Source organism: Tachypleus tridentatus, chromosome 13, assembly GCF_004210375.1.
Source record: "Tachypleus tridentatus isolate NWPU-2018 chromosome 13, ASM421037v1, whole genome shotgun sequence".
NCBI lineage: Eukaryota > Metazoa > Arthropoda > Merostomata > Xiphosura > Limulidae > Tachypleus > Tachypleus tridentatus.
In genome coordinates, this window is record NC_134837.1 from 262,846,759 (window position 1) to 262,864,495 (window position 17,737).

The following is a 17,737-nucleotide window of genomic DNA, read 5'->3' on the forward strand; positions in this document are numbered from 1 at the left end:
TAAGCATGTTTACATGTGATACTGAATGTGCAATGTGTAATACAAGTCTGTTCACGCTAGGTATTTAATGTGCTGATAAACGATTCAGTGCATTATGTTAAAATGATTTTGAATGTTTAAATCAGCAAATTGTGACAGGCTTGGTTGATATAAAATTGTGGTGGAATAACATGTAATAGAATTTCATTTTGACATTGCATGGCACTTTGTAACTAGTGTGATGCCACCAAAAATAAATAATTTTGAGGAAGGGTATGCAACAGTCCTTTTCAATATGTACTTAGATCAGAGATATTCCATGTACTTAACGACACAGAAAACAAAAAAATTATTGATCAACTTGGGGTACCAGGACCATCTAGAAAGAGACCTGCAATAAACAATTCCTTAAGCATGGAAAGCAAAGTGTGTTGTCCCTTGTAACAGGTGAGAATCCAAACACATAAAATCTAATGAGGGTAGCTTTCCATGTGCCCCAGGCAACAGTACACAACATAATCAAGAAGTATCTTCGTTGAAAAGGGCAACAGGTTACAAGTTCATCAAAATTAGGTTTCCAGTTGTAACTCCCATTTAATGGCTCTATACTTCAAGCACCTAAAGAATAAAACAGCATTCTTGCTATTCTATATGAAGACATGCCAATAAAGTCACCACATGCAATGCTTGTGAATTTATTGAGAGAAGTCTGTTGAAACAGACACCAGGAACCATCATCCTTGTACACTAACATCTTACAAGAAACTTTCAGAAAGAATGCTGTACTGTTGACATGAAAGTATTACAATAGCAACTACACTTCTGAGCCATTGTCAAGATGCATGGTCCTCAGATAAATCATAAACAAACATGGCAAGGTGTGCTTTATTGAGATGAAGTAGCCCCAAAATAATTTTGATATAATGTACTCGACTATCAGTATTACATACCTATACACACATGATGTTTAATTGTTGATGTATATTTATTTGGAAATTTAGACACATTATATTTATTCTAATGACTTAAATTACAAATCTTTTCACATATAACATTTAACAAGCTAATTTATATTATGAACCTCTATGGAAAATATAAACATCATGCATATCCAGTGTGATGTAATAAATCAAACATTCTGAGTTTTGGGTGGTGGAATTTTTTATTCCTTATTTATTTAATATTCACTATATTGTAGCAGATAAGACTATTTAGAGCATTGTAACTGAGGTTGTCTTTACTTCACTGGTTAATTATTGTGATTGCAAAGAAGTTTTAATCTTATGTTTTTCACAACATGTTACTTATTTGGTTTTTTTAATTGTTAGATACTGATTCTATTTTACTGCTTCATTAGTAATTGTATTTTAAACTATACTTGTGTTTGACTTTTCATTATATTTTGTAAAGTCCTGTTAAAAATACGTTTCTTTCTTATCATGTGAAAAAAAACGCAACTTGACAATTTGGAGTTCGTTCTCTAAAAGTTCAATATATTTAATGAATTAAACAGTTATAAAGTAATTCATCAATTTTAAACTCTCTTACATATATTAAGGAATTAGGTGACAAGTTGTTTCATATCCTTTCATGTTATAAGAGAATAGAAAAATGCACCTTGTATGGACACAGTAAGCCAGTACTGGGATGTGCTGTGATAGACAATGAACAGTTAATCTCAACTTCTGAAGATCGAACCCTGAAGTTTTGGAACTTGAAGACTTTAACAAATGATAATTCTAAACACCACAAGGGTCAAATGAACATAATAGGATTTCGGACAATGGGCGTCACATTCTCAGTAGGGATGAGTTGGGAAAGCTGGTAATATGGGAGTTGACTATAAACGGTAGCTTATCTGCCATTAGTTACTGTGGCCATGAAGAGGTAAGTTTGGTTCAGATTCAGTTTATCCAAAAAATAATTATGATACACTCAGTATGAAAGTAAAAGAATGAATCTGTAAAATGCCACTAAGAAAACAGAAGACTTGTATGGTTACGGAGTGTGGATCATAAATAGATAAAATATTACATCGATATTTCATGCAATTTTAAACCTATTCCACCATGTCATAATATCATGTAGTTTTCTTCAACATTAACTAACCTTTACATAGGTCTTGTTATAATTTTTAGCTTTTTGTCACATGTATATGTAATATATGAAAGTAATAGTACTTACTTACTATGTGGTTTTTCAGTCAGTACAGGAAAGGTGTCATAAGGAATTCCCATAAGGAAAAAAGATGGTTTCAAACTGATCTATTTCTTTTTATTTATATTTGTTTGTACTTAAACTGTGAATAGGTGTTGCTCTCAGAAAACGTATATTTTTTGTGTGTGTCATAGAGTCCTATTACTTTTGGACAACCCTGTGTGGTATTCTGATCTGGATTTATGTTATTTTTATAGAAGAGTTAATGCACATGATCACATATGAAAGAGAATTTCAAAATTGACTAAAAACTTGTATATTCAAATATTGGACTATTCTGGTTCGGGAAGAAGGAAAATAGTCAACTCTTCAAAGGTGTTATAGTTTTCAGTCATTTTTTTATTAATTTATAGATTTATGTAAAATTCTTTAATATAAATTTACAGGAACGTTGTGTTGGTGAAGTGTTTAAATTATTTACATGTACACCAGCATGAACAAAAATATTGTTTTTTCAGAACAAATTACTTTTGTACAAATAAGATTCAGTTGGAACATAGGATGTTGTCCATTTGCTGTATCATTTCATATAAATAAAGACTTAAGTAGTTTGCATTAAAATTCAATGTGAAATGAGTTTTTAACCTTGTGATCTTGAAATTGTTATGAAATTTACTTAATGGTAAAAATTATCAAGGAAATTAATAGATTAATATTTGCAATTATTTCTAGAGTGAAAAGTGTTAATTAGGTGCTGTACAACATCTGTGATGACACAAAAGATGAAAATTGTGTTTTATTTGTTTTCTTTCTTTAAAAAAAAATTGATAAAGCGTGCAATAAAACTGATTTTACTTGTATCTCTAATGAATGTAATATGTTTCTGAAATGGTCGTTTAATATGCTTTTATTAAAGGTCCATTAGTTAAAAAATACTGTAAATTGTTATAAATCTAAAATCACTGGTTATTGCTTTATGTCTTTGAGTGATACCAGTTTACTAATTATTGGTCAGTTTCTTATTTCTAACTAATAATATTCTCATGTTAGTGGACAGAAGGAAATGTAACAACAGCAGTTTTTGTACACCCAGAGGGGAAGCAAATACCGTGTACAGTTAGCCAGCATACAAAGGAAGGAAATGAATCATTTTTAATCTCTCTAAAAAAGTAAGTTTCTACCTCAAACAGGCCTAATTCAGTATTCTTTTTAAAGTAAGTATTTGCATAGTTTTCCAACAGTAAAGGTTTTTGTTTTACTTCTACACAGTTGTCTTATTTATATGAGACTCTGAAGACAAACCTTTTACATTATAACAAACAAACAAGAAATTTGTCAGAGTAGTTGATAAAGAATAAATCATAAGATACCAGACAGTAAAATTAGAAAAGGTTAAAAGTCACGACAATAAATATGAAGAACATCAAACTTTAACAAATATTAACAGGTGACAAAACTACATTGGAGAAATGGAAAGACAATTGGGAACAAGAACACAAGGACACTACAAGTTTAATGAAAATGTAGATATTAGTCATTGTAGAACATACTATATAAACTGGAAGCAAAGCACACTGAGACAGAGCAGAAAATCATCAAGTCAAACAGCTTTGACAAATAAAATTAATAAAGGAATTTATTTGCATGACCACAATAAACGTTTGTTAGAAATTAGAAACTTATGGCTACCATTGGTTGAACCCACATTTAGTCGTTTTTCCAATCAGTTAAGAACAAACAACTAATTAAAGTGCATCCACCTTGATAACATATAATACCTTTGCACAGGCTGATCTGAAGACGAAAGGCAGAAGACATTCAAAACATTATCCTGTACACTTGAGTTGTGTAAGTTGGTTGCATAGACACTGATATATTCGTACAAGTGTTTCTTTAATAGGCATTTACTACCAACTTCACAATCAAATGTATAAATATACCATGTACATTATCCATCAGTTATGGTGTAAGTTGAAAAATTGTTAGAAGTCAAACTTCAGGAAGAGAATATATTTATTGTCACGAAAACAATGAACAAATTAGTAATTGAAAATTACTAATAATTTTCACAGAATAAACATCTATTTTGTTATTTGACTGTATTATACTTGAAGATTAAATCAGTGTTTATTTTACTGTAGAGTTCAGAATCAGCACAAGTTATTGGGTGAAGTTACCACCATGAATTATGCATCAAAGGGAGATTGTGTTGCCATAGGCACCCAACAATGTGATCTCTATGTTATGCTTCATGCTAAACGAACGAAGTTTTATTGTTCAGTGTCAATTAATTAAGGGTTGACGTTATTAAGTAACATTCAATTCAATCTTTAGAGGATCTGACCTTATAGTTGCAAAACTTACAATTTTCATTTGGATTGAAGTGTTTTCACTGAGCTCATGGTGTTGTTTTCAAATTTTGCAGGTTATATTAGTTAATCACATCAAGCCTAAGGATCATTAGAAACTAGGAACCTGTGGTTACCATTGGTTGATCCCACATTCAGTCATTCTTCCAAACAGAATCAAGAACAAACAACTAATTTGACTACACTAACTAAGGTTATTGGGACAAGTATTAAACCTCACAAATATTACTCACAGGTCTCTACTCAACTGTAGGAGGTCATAAATGGGTGGAATTGTAGGCTATGCCTAATGAAATATATGTAAAAAGAAGGAATATTAAGTTAGACACAAAACATGAATAATTACTTTTTTAAGGAGTAATAATTTCATAATAAAAACATGTGATTTTGACTGGGCAAAAAAATTCTAAAACAAGCTGCTAAGTTGTGCAGAAACTTGGTGATATGTGTATGTTCTTTTTATCAGGCTCACGGCTTCATGTTTAATACTAGGAGACACCCTAAGTATGTTCATCGCTGATGAAAAAGGTGACACATTATCCTGTGATGACATCTGCAGTAATCCTCAGGTAAAAAAAAATTTAACAGAATGTTATATTGTAAAAAACGTATGTTTTGACATCTGTTCTTTTCACAGAAGACTTGCTATAGAAGTAACGTACTAAAATTATCTTTGAGTGGTATGGTTGCTCAACATCTTTGCGTTGCAGATTTGATTTAGTGTTCAACAGGTGATAAGTTTAAACTGAGCTGAAGATTGACCACTATTTATCATATTTATTTAAATGCAGTTATAAGAAAAGCTGTTAGTAATATCCGAGATTCTTTATAGTTTTGGACAGTTTCTAGATGCATGTTTTTGTATTTTGGTTGATATGGCCTTGTGGTTTTCACATTGAGCTGTGGGTTGTGAGGACTAAGGTTTGAGCCACAGTATGCCATTAATCTTCTGTAGTTACCACACTGAGCTGTGGGTTGTGAGAACTAGAGTATGAGCAATTATTCAGAATTTTAACTGTTACAGGTTTTCAAAACATTTATTTTAAAAGTTATGTATGTTCAGTCAGAGTAAAGTAAAACTATCTAGACATTGGTCAGTTAAATATGTTGTTTCAAAATGAAGGTATAATGATATATAATTAATGTGTTGATTATAAACCAATTTTAAAATAAAGTTTTCCGTCTTTCAGAATTTTTAGCTGATTTAGATTTTTAGTTGCACTTATCTTTAACCTTTATTTCTCTAACTGAAGTAAAAGTCTTTAAGTTTGTTTTGTATGTATCATTACTTTTGATGTGGAAACACAACATCCTTCCTAATTGTATTAGTTCTGTGTGAAAAGGCTATATAAGATTTACATTTTAACTGCAGTATCTGTTACTTCTGCTTGATTTTCTATAATTACTCTATTACCTTAATTTAAAATCAACTTTTCTGGTAGCCTTTGTGCAAATTGGTGTCACAGATAACTTCAACAGAAGGCCAAGTTACCGTTGGTGTGTGGCCAACAGCACTGTTGACCATTGCTGATGGAGCCGTGTTTGTCGGAGATGTGCAAGGCTTTGTCACAGTAATCAAGGAAGATGGTACTACAGTTGTAAGGCTACATTATAGTTTTTTATTAAATATATTAGTTTATCTTTTGATTTTATACTCAAACACCAAGAGATTTCTTTTAATCCTAATTAGACTCGTGTGGAGGAAATAATCTGTTTCAACATCATTAGGAGACATAGACATTCACGTACTGTTTGTATGTCATGAGTTTTAACTGTGTTCACGTACTGTGTTTGTATCTAATGAGTTTTAACTGTGTTCACGTTCTGCGTTTTTATATCATGAGTTGTTTTCTTTTATTCGATTTTTTTTCCAATTTCGGTTCATGATTTGTTGCTGTTTTGAATTAAGCAAAAAGCTACCCACGGGGCTATCTACCACGTGCTCTGCCCACCACGGGTATCGAACCTCGGTTTCTAGCGTTGTAAGTCCGCAGACATAATGCTGACCCACTGAGGTGGGCGCGGTTCATGCAGTATCAATTTTATCAGTTTATCCATTCAAATTCGATTCAGTTTATCATTCCTGGTTTCTTTAGCTCAGTGGTTTATGACATACATGTGTAACATTTGAAATTAAGTAGGAGTGAATAAAAGTTTCGTAGCAAGAGTGTGTTTTCTAATAATAAAGCCACATTGGGGTATGTGCTGTGTTCACCAAAAAGTTTGTTTTTAGAATTTCACGCAAAGATACACAAAGGCTTTTTACACTAGCCGTCCCTAATTTAGCAGAGTAAGACAAGAGAGAAGGTAGCAAGTTATCACCACCCACCGCCAACTCTTGGGCTACTCTTTTACCAACGAATAATGGAATTTACCATATAACGCTCCCACGGCTGAAAGGGCGAGCATGCTTGGTGCGACGTGGATTCGAACCTGCGACACTCCGATTACGAGTCGAACGCCTTAACCCACATGGCCATGTTGGACCACACTGAAAGGAATAATATCCATGATTCTAGCATTTTAATTTCGAAGACATTTACTGCTGTTGCACTGTAGGACGCTTTACTACTAATTAAAATTTTTAAGACACAACTCGTAGCTATGATTTTCTATTTTCAAGCGCACGTTTTTTTGTTGATCTGAATGATGATATTAAAATTTATTTTTTAATTCATTATGTGATCATTCAATCTATATTATGGTTCACGTGACGAAAGTTAACGATGCAAAAATTATTAGGTGTAAAGTTTGAGATAAACATTGTAAACGAACAATCTAAAAGGAATATGAAATAAAATCTCTCATTTACAACTTAACATTTTTGTTTTTCATTATGGTGATATTATTAACCGAGAAACACATATGTTGACATTGTCATTATTGTTGAAAGTTTAGAGAAAAGACCTTTACATTCAAGATAAATCAAGAATATTTTAATTTCAACAAACGTTTCTCCTTTGTGGCTTCATCAGAATTAATATATACAATTGTTTTATAACCCAGAGAATATTCTAATATTAAACATACAGCTGCAAAGGCAAAACGTTTGTTGGAATTTGTAAAAAAACAATAATTCTTTTGTACTTATTTGGTGAGCAAAATACGCTTTTGTAAACCTTTATTAAAGTGTGTTAATTCTCCCAATATGTACTTCAAATTATTAAAGAGAACAAACAATATCATTATTGTTAGTAGTAGAAATAAACGCCTTCCAAACAGGTACAACTACAAGTTGCTGCAGAGAGCTATTAGGCCTGCGGCCTTTTTTGTAATAGTCTGACAGTTCTACAACAATTTACTCATACCTAACATTTACAATGGTCGTCACTCGTGAGAAAAATTTTGTTTATTTTTGAATTTCGCGCAAAGCTATTCGAGGGCTATCTGCGCTAGCCGTCCCTAATTTAGTGGGGTAAGACTGGAGGGAAGGTAGCTAGTCATCACCACCCAGAGCCAACTCTTGGGCTACTCTTTTACCAACGAACAGTGGGATTGATCGTCACATTATAACACCCCCACGGCTGGGAGGGTGAACCTGTTTAGTGCGACCGGGATTTGAACCCGGGACTTTCAGATTATTAGTTCGTGAGAAAAAGAAATGATATTATTAATATTTTATTTTAAAAATAATCTCTTATCATCTTATTCATGTAATACAATATTACCATATTTAATACCCTTATAAATATGTTTATACACATACATATATATTCATAATACCCGAGTATCCAAGTTGAAATTATCATCCAGTTATTAACTGGATTATATCAAGTACATCGCACATACATTAATACCACAAAAATAAAAATGACACATCGTAAGTAACGGATCAGAAGCTCCTGTTCTTACTAAAACTCCTGGGAAACATCTGCCAATCGCTATTAGTGATCCAATTTTAGAGTGCATGATTCTTCTATTTGGTACAATGTTCATGTGATGGCCAATGGTAAGTCCAATGGATCTGTTCATGGCATTCAAGTTGTCGATAAGAAAGATAATTAAAATCTTTTAAGTTGATGCATGTAAGTCTGATCATATATATGTGGATTAATCGTTGTAAATTCTCATTCCCTTTTGAATATAACTCAGGGTCATGACACATGTTTATTAGATTCTGAAAGTTATAGCCATCTCCCATGAAGTGTGATATACCGTTATGACAGATAACAATAAAATAGCTCAACTTCACACCTTGGACGGTTATCGAACTGCAGAATCCAACTCACCTTTGACACTAGAGAAGTGATATATTATAACACAGATCAAGTATTTAGAAACATCAGTTGAGTAACGTTTGTCATAATTAGAATGACGAATAAAATCGTTAGAATGAATGGAAACCCTTTCTCCAAAGTGAGTCTTTACCACATTTTGAAGAGTATAGTTTGTTTAACGTGTAAAAATTGCAAGTAACCCCTGTACTTTGCACTATAAAACCCCTACTACCTAAGCTGTAGAAAATGAGTCAATCTGTTGAAGACAAACGTCTAGTGTGTGGAAAATGAGCCATTAAACAACTCGCTGAAAGTAATCTATTACTCAATTTCTAGAAATCGAGACAATATTTCACTTTGAGTACCGAAAACGTTTTAAGCACTACATTATAAAAAATGCTTCCAAATTCAAATATTCGACATTTATCGAAGATTAGCGTTTGGCCTGATGATTAATATATTGAACAATGTGTCTATTCAGTTCTGCGAGAAGGGATAAAAGACCTCCAGAAGTAACATTGGGCCATATTCGATTTTTTTTCTTCGAAGAGCCCTGAGAATGCATGCCAAATACAAGTTCCGAGAAATGATACGTAGATCCTAGATTCGAACACCAAACATCATGTCACTATTAGAGAGGTACAAGAGGATGAATTAAAGTCTGATAGAAATAAGGAACTGTTCTTATTGGAAACCTGTTACTACAAAACGTAAGATAAAATAGCTTTATAGGAGTTGATTTATGTATAAGTAAAAACAGTATTTCTTGAACTTTTTGACACTGTCATTCGTTTCTGCTCATTGATATATTTTTGTGACAAAATGATGTGAAAACATTTTTTCTTTTATCATTATTATTTGAATATCTTCATTTATCTAGTTCATCAATAATATTTTAATTTGCTGTATATATCTATATTAAACGAAACTCCCACCTTATATATGCTTTCAAAAATGAACACATTTCTTTAGATGCCTTTTGTGGTTTATTTTGTTCAATGTCGGAAAACATAAACTTTTTGGAAAACGTAGTCATTTTATATTATACCTCCAGTAGGAGGACACGAGAATTTTCATATATGCCTTTTACACTAAAAATACAAAAATAAAACCAAAGTTTCCACCCCAGATTGTCAAATTAATAACAACAAAATGTCTGTTTTGAATTTCGCGCAAAGTTACCCGATGGTTATCTGCGCTAGCCGTCCCTAATTTAGCAGTGTAAGACTAGAGGGAAGGCAGCTAGTCATCATCACCCACCACCAACTGTTGGGCTGCTCTTTTACCAATGAATAGTGTGATTGACCGTAACATTATAACGCCCCCACGGTTGAAAGAGCGAGCGTGTTTAGTGTGATGGGAATTAGATCCCGTGATCCTCGGATTACGGGTCGAGTGCCTTAACCACCTGGCCATGTCAAGCCTAGAATATTTCGAACTCATTCACTGCCTTCATTTCAAGTTTGATACTGTTTAATCACTTTGTTTGTCTCAGATATTTGGTAACTGTGACATTTTTGTTGTGCAGTTTTCGTTCATTTATATATCAGTAATTCCTATCCTGTAATTCAAGATATATTTATCTATACTGATGTAAAATAATAACGTTTTCTAACTATATATATATATATATGTGTGTGTATATCATAAATGGCAGAAGTTTCACAACGTTTTGGAGTTTTCTGTACGGAAACTGTTTGGTGGGACGGGGATTCGAATCCGCGACTCACAGATTACGAGTCGAGTGCTGGTCAATTTCACTATTCGTTAGTAAAAGAGTAGCCCAAGAGTTGGCAGTGTGTGGTGATGACTAGCTGCCTTCCCTCTAATCTTACTCTGCTAAATTAGGGACGGCTAGCGCAGATAGCCTTTAGGTAGCTTTACGCGAAATTAAAAAAAAAACTTGTAAGAGTTATAAAATAACTCAATCTAAATACAATTATAATGTAACTGATTGGACAAACTACAAGAAAACCTACATCAAATGCTACCAGAAAAACCCTGACGGAAATACATGAACAGATGCAAATAGACGTCCCCTGCTGGTACAGCAGTAAGTTTATGGATTTACAACGCTATATATTCATTCTTTTCAGGTCTTTTAAGTTCTTTCATCTTCAGTTATATATATATATATATATAGTTGTCACTTACACAGACGGACTCTTTTATTATTCTAGATATGACAGACATATCGGAGGCGTAAGATAGTGTTTTGATATATAAAATAATAGAAACATAATTAGAGTTATACCCATAAAACGGCCTGGTTTAATCATATGGTTATGTGCTTTAGTTTTATTCGATCAACAATTCCTTTATAGTACAAATGGTAGGAAAGGCAAAAGCAAACGAGTTGAAATCAAAATAAATAAATAAACACCGTATCACTGTATCTGTTAACTAATGTGAAACTTTTCCAGTAATCTGTATTGAGAAACCTCTCCTCAAACATTTAGATTTTTTCCAGTATTCTATATCTTAGTAAAATACCAATACACCACATTATATGCCTTCTAGCGTGGTCGATTCACCCAACAGCAATAAAAATCGTATTCACGTATCATTTTTATTGTGTTCAGGTATATAATAGCAAGGAGTGTTAAAATGTACATCTATGTCTCAATGTTTTAATCACAACTATAAACACAGATAGTTATTTTAAAATGGCGAAATACAAAGTACAAGGACAGAAAGACATAAATAATTGACTGTCAAATCCCTTACTGTTCGGTTCGACAAGAGTAGTTTTCTGTAAATGTTACACTACTTTAGAGCAGTGAGTGAATTATAATAATTATAGTCACGTCTAACTGATAGATAAAGAGTATGTATCCATGAGGATGGTGTTGACGAATAACTGCCTTCCCTTCAGTTTGTCACTAGAAAAGTAGGAACAGCCAGAGCAAATAGGTCTTGCTTAGATTTGTGCGTTGGCCTAGTGGTTAGGGCACTCAACTTGTAATCTGACGATCGCGGGTTCGAATTCCCCTCACACCAAAGATGCTCGCCCTTTCAGTCGTGGGAGCGTCATAATGTGACGGTCAATCCCACTGTTCGTTGGTAAAAAAGTAGCCCAAGAGTTGGCGGTGGATGGTGATGACAAGCTACCTTCCCTCTATTCTTACACTGCAAAATTAGGGACGGCTAGCTCAGATAGTCCTCGAGTAGCTTTGCGCGAAATTTAAAACAAACCAAACATTATCGTTGAACATGTAATTATTTGTGGGAAAACAAGCGTATACACTCTTTTTAAGTTACAGTTTAACGAATTTATCTGAATAGTGTTTCAACCACTGATTTAAAGTATGAAAGTATTGGTAGCTGAAGCAGCAATGGGTTCTTGTAGGAAACACTGCAATATGATAAATCACTTGACAGATGAAAACCATGGCTTTCTATTGGTTTTTAAGTAACACCTTATTGAGTGGCTCAAACACTTATTGGTACTTTCTAATAAAGAAAACATCACAGGTGGGTGTGGCAAGATGGATTTGATTTCATGTCTCTGGGACCAAGTAATATCAACGGCTATGAAAATTATAGTATGCCTAAGCGAAATTATGTCATAATAAGTGATTTACATAAAATTTCATTTTTTACTTCTTGGAGGGGTGGTAAATAAATTAAAGAAGAAAAGGCTTAGAGAGAAAGTGTTGCAATTCTTACACTAGAAAATTCTAGTTTTTCTATTTTAAATATTGCCTTCTGAAAGTAAAATCTTTAAACTTGTATACTATTAAAATATGGATTATGAGTTATGTTTTCAGGGTTTATTTATTAGTATATCATAAAAATAAAATAGTTTAATCAAGTTTTAATGTAACTCACTAAGACCTTGAGTTACATGCACAGAAATACATGTCTACAGAGAAAAGGTTAATAATGCTATTTTTTCCAATAGGAAGTGTACTTTGAATAGAAATAAAGATTTCATGTTTTTTACCATGACTACAGGTCCCAAATACCAGTGCAAATACAGGACTTCTTATAGTTATTTGGTTGATTGCTATTATGTTATTGAGCAAAACATTGTCTAACCAGGTTTCAGATTGAGCATATACAGATTGATAAAGTAGGTTACAGATCAATGTTGTCTGTGTTAAGTAGATTACCTCAAACAGTGCTGGTTAGTAAGGTCATGTGGGAGCTTATATACATATATTAAAATGCCATTCAAATGTAGTTTGTTAGAACAAGTAAGAAGTAATTTAGGTATGTTACTTTCTAATCTAATCTACATTTGTGTGTGTATAAATAATTATTACTGACCTTGGATCTTATCTTAGCCTAGATCTCTACTACTGTTAGTAGCAATAAAACAATGCATGTGTGCTAATGATACTCAGGCCTAAACACAGGTCTTAACAACACTGAATGAGATGTGCAAATTGGAGATAGTTTTACAATGCTTTATGTTTAGTGTCATTTCTACAACATAATGACAATGTTGGATACTTGTAATTTCCTGGGAGAAAATTTCAAAAACCAAAAATTCTTATGAATATGTCTTAAAGACAACTTAAAAAAAGAACATTGGAAAAGAAAATCACTAAAGTCCTTAATTATAGAACATATTCAGTTTTATAGATACAGTATAAAACTAAATCCTATTTCCAAATTTCACCTTAAACTAAGAACAAACAACACAATTATTAGTAAAATATTCCCTTCAATGTTTCAGTTACTTTTTAACTTATTATTTAAATTCTTAAATCATAATATCCTTACATATTTAGAAGTTATTTAAGTTAATGGCCATTTTGGCCAACTGACCACCATTTTTGCATACAATCTTCACATGACTATATCAACTTTAAAGACACTTTACAACATTCATGTTTCAATATTACCAGGAGATATAAATGAAAGTCTGAAAATGACAAGTTGTCTTAATTATTTTAGTAGTGCAAAAGTAAATAAAAAAGTAGGATGTTATAAATAATAAAACTGCAAACAAAGAAAACAACATGTTATTTATTATGACTTAAAGAACAGAAAAGTGGCAATTACATTCCAGATTTAGTTTCTTAAAAATTACAAGATTACTGGGAAATTAGAAGTCTCTAGAAGGCTTATTTTATAAAGTTATTTAAAAATAAAAGTTAACGTTTTTCTTAAAATGAAAATGGTTTCCAATAATACTTACCATCCACCAACACTATAGCTAGAATCTCACATTGATAAAAGTGTAGGGGGCAGTGCAGACATGATCCACACACAAAGCATTTGTATAGAACAGGAATGTACCAAGAGAAAAAATGGTACAAGAGTGTGGAAATTACACCCTACCTCCCTAACAGATATGCTCTTCACTTGGAGCTTAGTTCCTATATCAAAGGCAGAACAGAATATGAGTAATCATCAGGTTGGCCACCCCTGACCAGACAGCCAAGATTCTATGACTCAGGGTTGGAATTAAGGGGTTGTAGTACCTATATCCCATGTTGCTGGCTATGGCTATTAGACCACAATATTATATATATATATACTGTAACCACAAAATGTTACATTTGACACCATCAGAATAACGATAAGAAAGCAAGCAACACTTAAGTGGACAGATTCTCTTCTCCACCTGAACGAGTCCAAAGGGTAACACCTGAGGCTTGGAATGATGAGAACCCATATGCCATACTCAACAAAGGAACAGAATTCACCTGGTTTGTAATTATGAACATTCATTCTCAGTCCCTAACCATGTAGGTAAGGTGTATTCTACTTAACCCTGGAATTATGTGGAACCTGCACTCAACCAAGGACTTAGGATGGAACTGCTTTGGTTTCAGAATTACGATATAGTGAACCAACTTCCATGAATGATAACTGAAACTGGCACTGATCAAAGAGAAGGGTTTTGCACTCCCCAACTAGATAACTGTATGCAAAATATGAACCAAAATTATGAGTAGGTTCCCAGGAAGGCTGGAGCCACTTTTACTGAAATATGAAAAAAACATCCTGGAACCCTAGAAGGAGGGCCCTTGACTATGCCCTCTTCTCCAAGAGTTGTTGAACACACTCAAAAATTTTGGTTGAAAAAACTCTTGTCTACCACAGATTCTCAAGCTCTACTAATACCATGAAAAATTAAGGGACTCTGGAAATAAAAGAGTATATGACTGAGAAAATTACTCATTTCTGGTAAAAGCCTAGCAGATGTGGTAAACAGGAAGGAGTGGAAAACCATCAGAAGAGGAATTGGCCAGATCATGTAAGCAACAAGATAGTAGAGTAACAGAAGTATTGCACATACCAGCCAACACAATGTCTTCAAAGAACCATTGAACAGAGCAGCTAATGATACTGGAGATTGAGAAATAGCTACAGTGTCAACAGATGTCAAGTATGTTTTGAAATTATTATACAGTACTATGAATAAACTGTGTACAAAAAAAAAACATTTTAAAGAACATTTTAACAGCTGAACTTTTATATAACAAAAAACTGACAACGTTATACATACTTCCTCTTGTCGATATCCAAACAATGAATTGTAATGTCCTGGATATCCAACAAACCTGTTGCACCAAAAGATAAATTTTAACATAAACAGCTGTCTTTACATGTAACTTAAAGATAAAAATAAAATATAAAAAAGTCAATTCTGTATTGATGAACTATTGACAATTACTTGATTGTGCTTTTTCATTTTTATGTCTCTCAAAATTTCACAAGTAAAATCACGAGTTTGTGGGAAATTAAGCACAAAGTTACACAATGGGTTATCTGTGTTCTTCCCACCACCAGTATCAAAACCTAGTTCTGGCAATGTAAGTTTGCAGACATACTGCTGTGTGCTACACAATGGGTTATCTGTGCTCTGCCCACCACCAGTATCAAAACCTAGTTTCTAGCAATGTAAGTTTGCAGACATACTGCTGTGTCATTGGGGAAAGAAGTTCAATTTAGGACATTTTGAAAAAATAAAGAATTCTATGGCATTTCAAAAAGTTATTAATTAAATTTTCCATCACCATTTAATTCACTGTAAACACAATCAATGGAAAAAACATTTTAGCTTTGTCAAAATAACAAGTTTTTTTTTCTCACCTAGATATTACGTGCTAACCAATACATAGTTTAGAGGTTAAGGTGTCATCTGAAAATAATTTTCAAGCATCTTCTGTTATGCTCCACTAGACATTAAGTGTCAATCAGCACAGTTCACCAAGTACGTATGTGCCATTTAGGAAAATGTTTCATCAAAACAACTGATTACCATCTAAAGGGCTGGAACAAACTTTGACCAAAACTGTAAAGTGGCTGGATAATTATAATTTGTAAAATAAGCATTGTTACACAACATGTCAACTACATAAAAGTAGCCTGTTTTGATCAGCTGATTGAATAACTTGAAAAACAACACAAAATCATTTCACATTCTATTTTGCAATCATGATTAAAAAAATAACAACAACAAAAATATTGATAAGAAACTAATTTCCACACAACCACAGTCTGAATTACCCACTGCTACATAACTACAAAACACTGAGTGTTAAGAATAACATTCAGATTTCAGGAAATGTCACACAACAAAATTGGGGGAAGAAAATGTCACATGATCGTATGCTATAATTATACAACACGCACTTTCTGAAAGAAGTTTGTCCGCTATTTGATATTCATGAAAATTCTCTGATTTTTCAAGTTCTATAAAACATTTTTTATGACTTTCCACAAATTTCATGACACATACAGAACCTGTACAGACTTTATTTTTTATTTAAAATGAAAACTTGTTATATTTAGACTGGTACATCAATAAATTATATTATTCAGCTTAGACATTAATATTATGTGCAATATTTATAAATAAAGAGCCTCTCATAATGCTAAGTTTATTTATAAAATGAACAAACAATAATGTGCTTCAATATTTGATTACTTACACGGAACCTGAATTTTTATGGTGTTACAAGTTCGTTTTTTTATTGCTTAAGACACATTTTTCTTGCATATGAATTGTAATAATATCTTTGTATTAAAAACTAAAAACCAACAAGAGTAGAAAAAAATAAACACATAAAGGTAAATACAAGTTTAGCACATTGCATAATTTAAACATCTACACATACAGATATTAAAATATTTCAAAAGTCATGTTACACGTGATTTTTAACCACTTCTATCAACAGTGATAAGTTAGTCTACAAAACAACTTAAAAGATTAGTTTTTATAACTATGTATTATTGGCTGTCTTTTAGTATCATTTATTTTGAGTACTTTTTCACTGTGGATCTTGTTATACTTTGTAAACTACTATATTTCACATTTTAACAGAAGTTAACAAATTACTCACCTTCCTTTGAAGAATGTAATATAAAAAACTGATGAATAGTAGTTGACAAAGTTCAACATGTACATCTTCAAAGTCAAACTATTTTCATGTTCAGTCTGAGTGCGATGTATTTCTATATACAATATTTCAGAACAGTATTAACTATTTTACAAAAGGTACATCTTCAAAGTCAAACTATTTTCATGTTCAGTCTGAGTGCGATGTATTTCTATATACCATATTTCAGAACAGTATTAACTATTTTACAAAAGGTACATCTTCAAAGTCAAACTATTTTCATGTTCAGTCTGAGTGTGATGTATTTCTATATACAATATTTCAGAACAGTATTAACTATTTTACAAAGGTACATCTTCAAACTATTTTCATGTTCAGTCTGAGTGTGATGTATTTCTATATACAATATTTCAGAACAGTATTAACTATTTTACAAAAGGTACATCTTCAAAGTCAAACTATTTTCATGTTCAGTCTGAGTGTGATGTATTTCTATATACAATATTTCAGAACAGTATTAACTATTTTACAAAAGGTACATCTTCAAAGTCAAACTATTTTCATGTTCAGTCTGAGTGTGATGTATTTCTATATACAATATTTCAGAACAGTATTAACTATTTTACAAAAGGTACATCTTCAAAGTCAAACTATTTTCATGTTCAGTCTGAGTGTGATGTATTTCTATATCCAATATTTCAGAACAGTATTA

General features: G+C 32.4%; 2 protein-coding genes across 7 annotated transcripts in view; both read left to right on the plus strand.

Annotated features, from left to right (window-relative positions):
- Positions 1-17,737, plus strand: part of LOC143238456 (epithelial sodium channel subunit gamma-like) — a 146,311-nt gene that overhangs the window by 62,679 nt on the left and 65,895 nt on the right. The window contains exon 8 of one of the 6 annotated variants that reach the window (XM_076478705.1): positions 4,278-4,424. The exons of the other annotated variants lie outside the window; for them this stretch is intronic. The gene's annotated coding sequence lies outside the window, so the exon portion shown is untranslated. Of the gene's footprint in view, positions 1-4,277; positions 4,425-17,737 lie in introns of those variants that run through there. 6 annotated transcript variants of the gene reach the window in all.
- On the plus strand, positions 1,724-7,324 carry LOC143238458 (uncharacterized). The gene is made up of 4 exons (XM_076478711.1): positions 1,724-1,866; positions 3,187-3,305; positions 4,972-5,074; positions 5,948-7,324. Exons 3-4 carry the CDS (start codon positions 5,012-5,014, stop codon positions 6,212-6,214), a joined length of 330 nt encoding a protein of 109 aa, XP_076334826.1. The 5' UTR covers positions 1,724-1,866; positions 3,187-3,305; positions 4,972-5,011; the 3' UTR covers positions 6,215-7,324.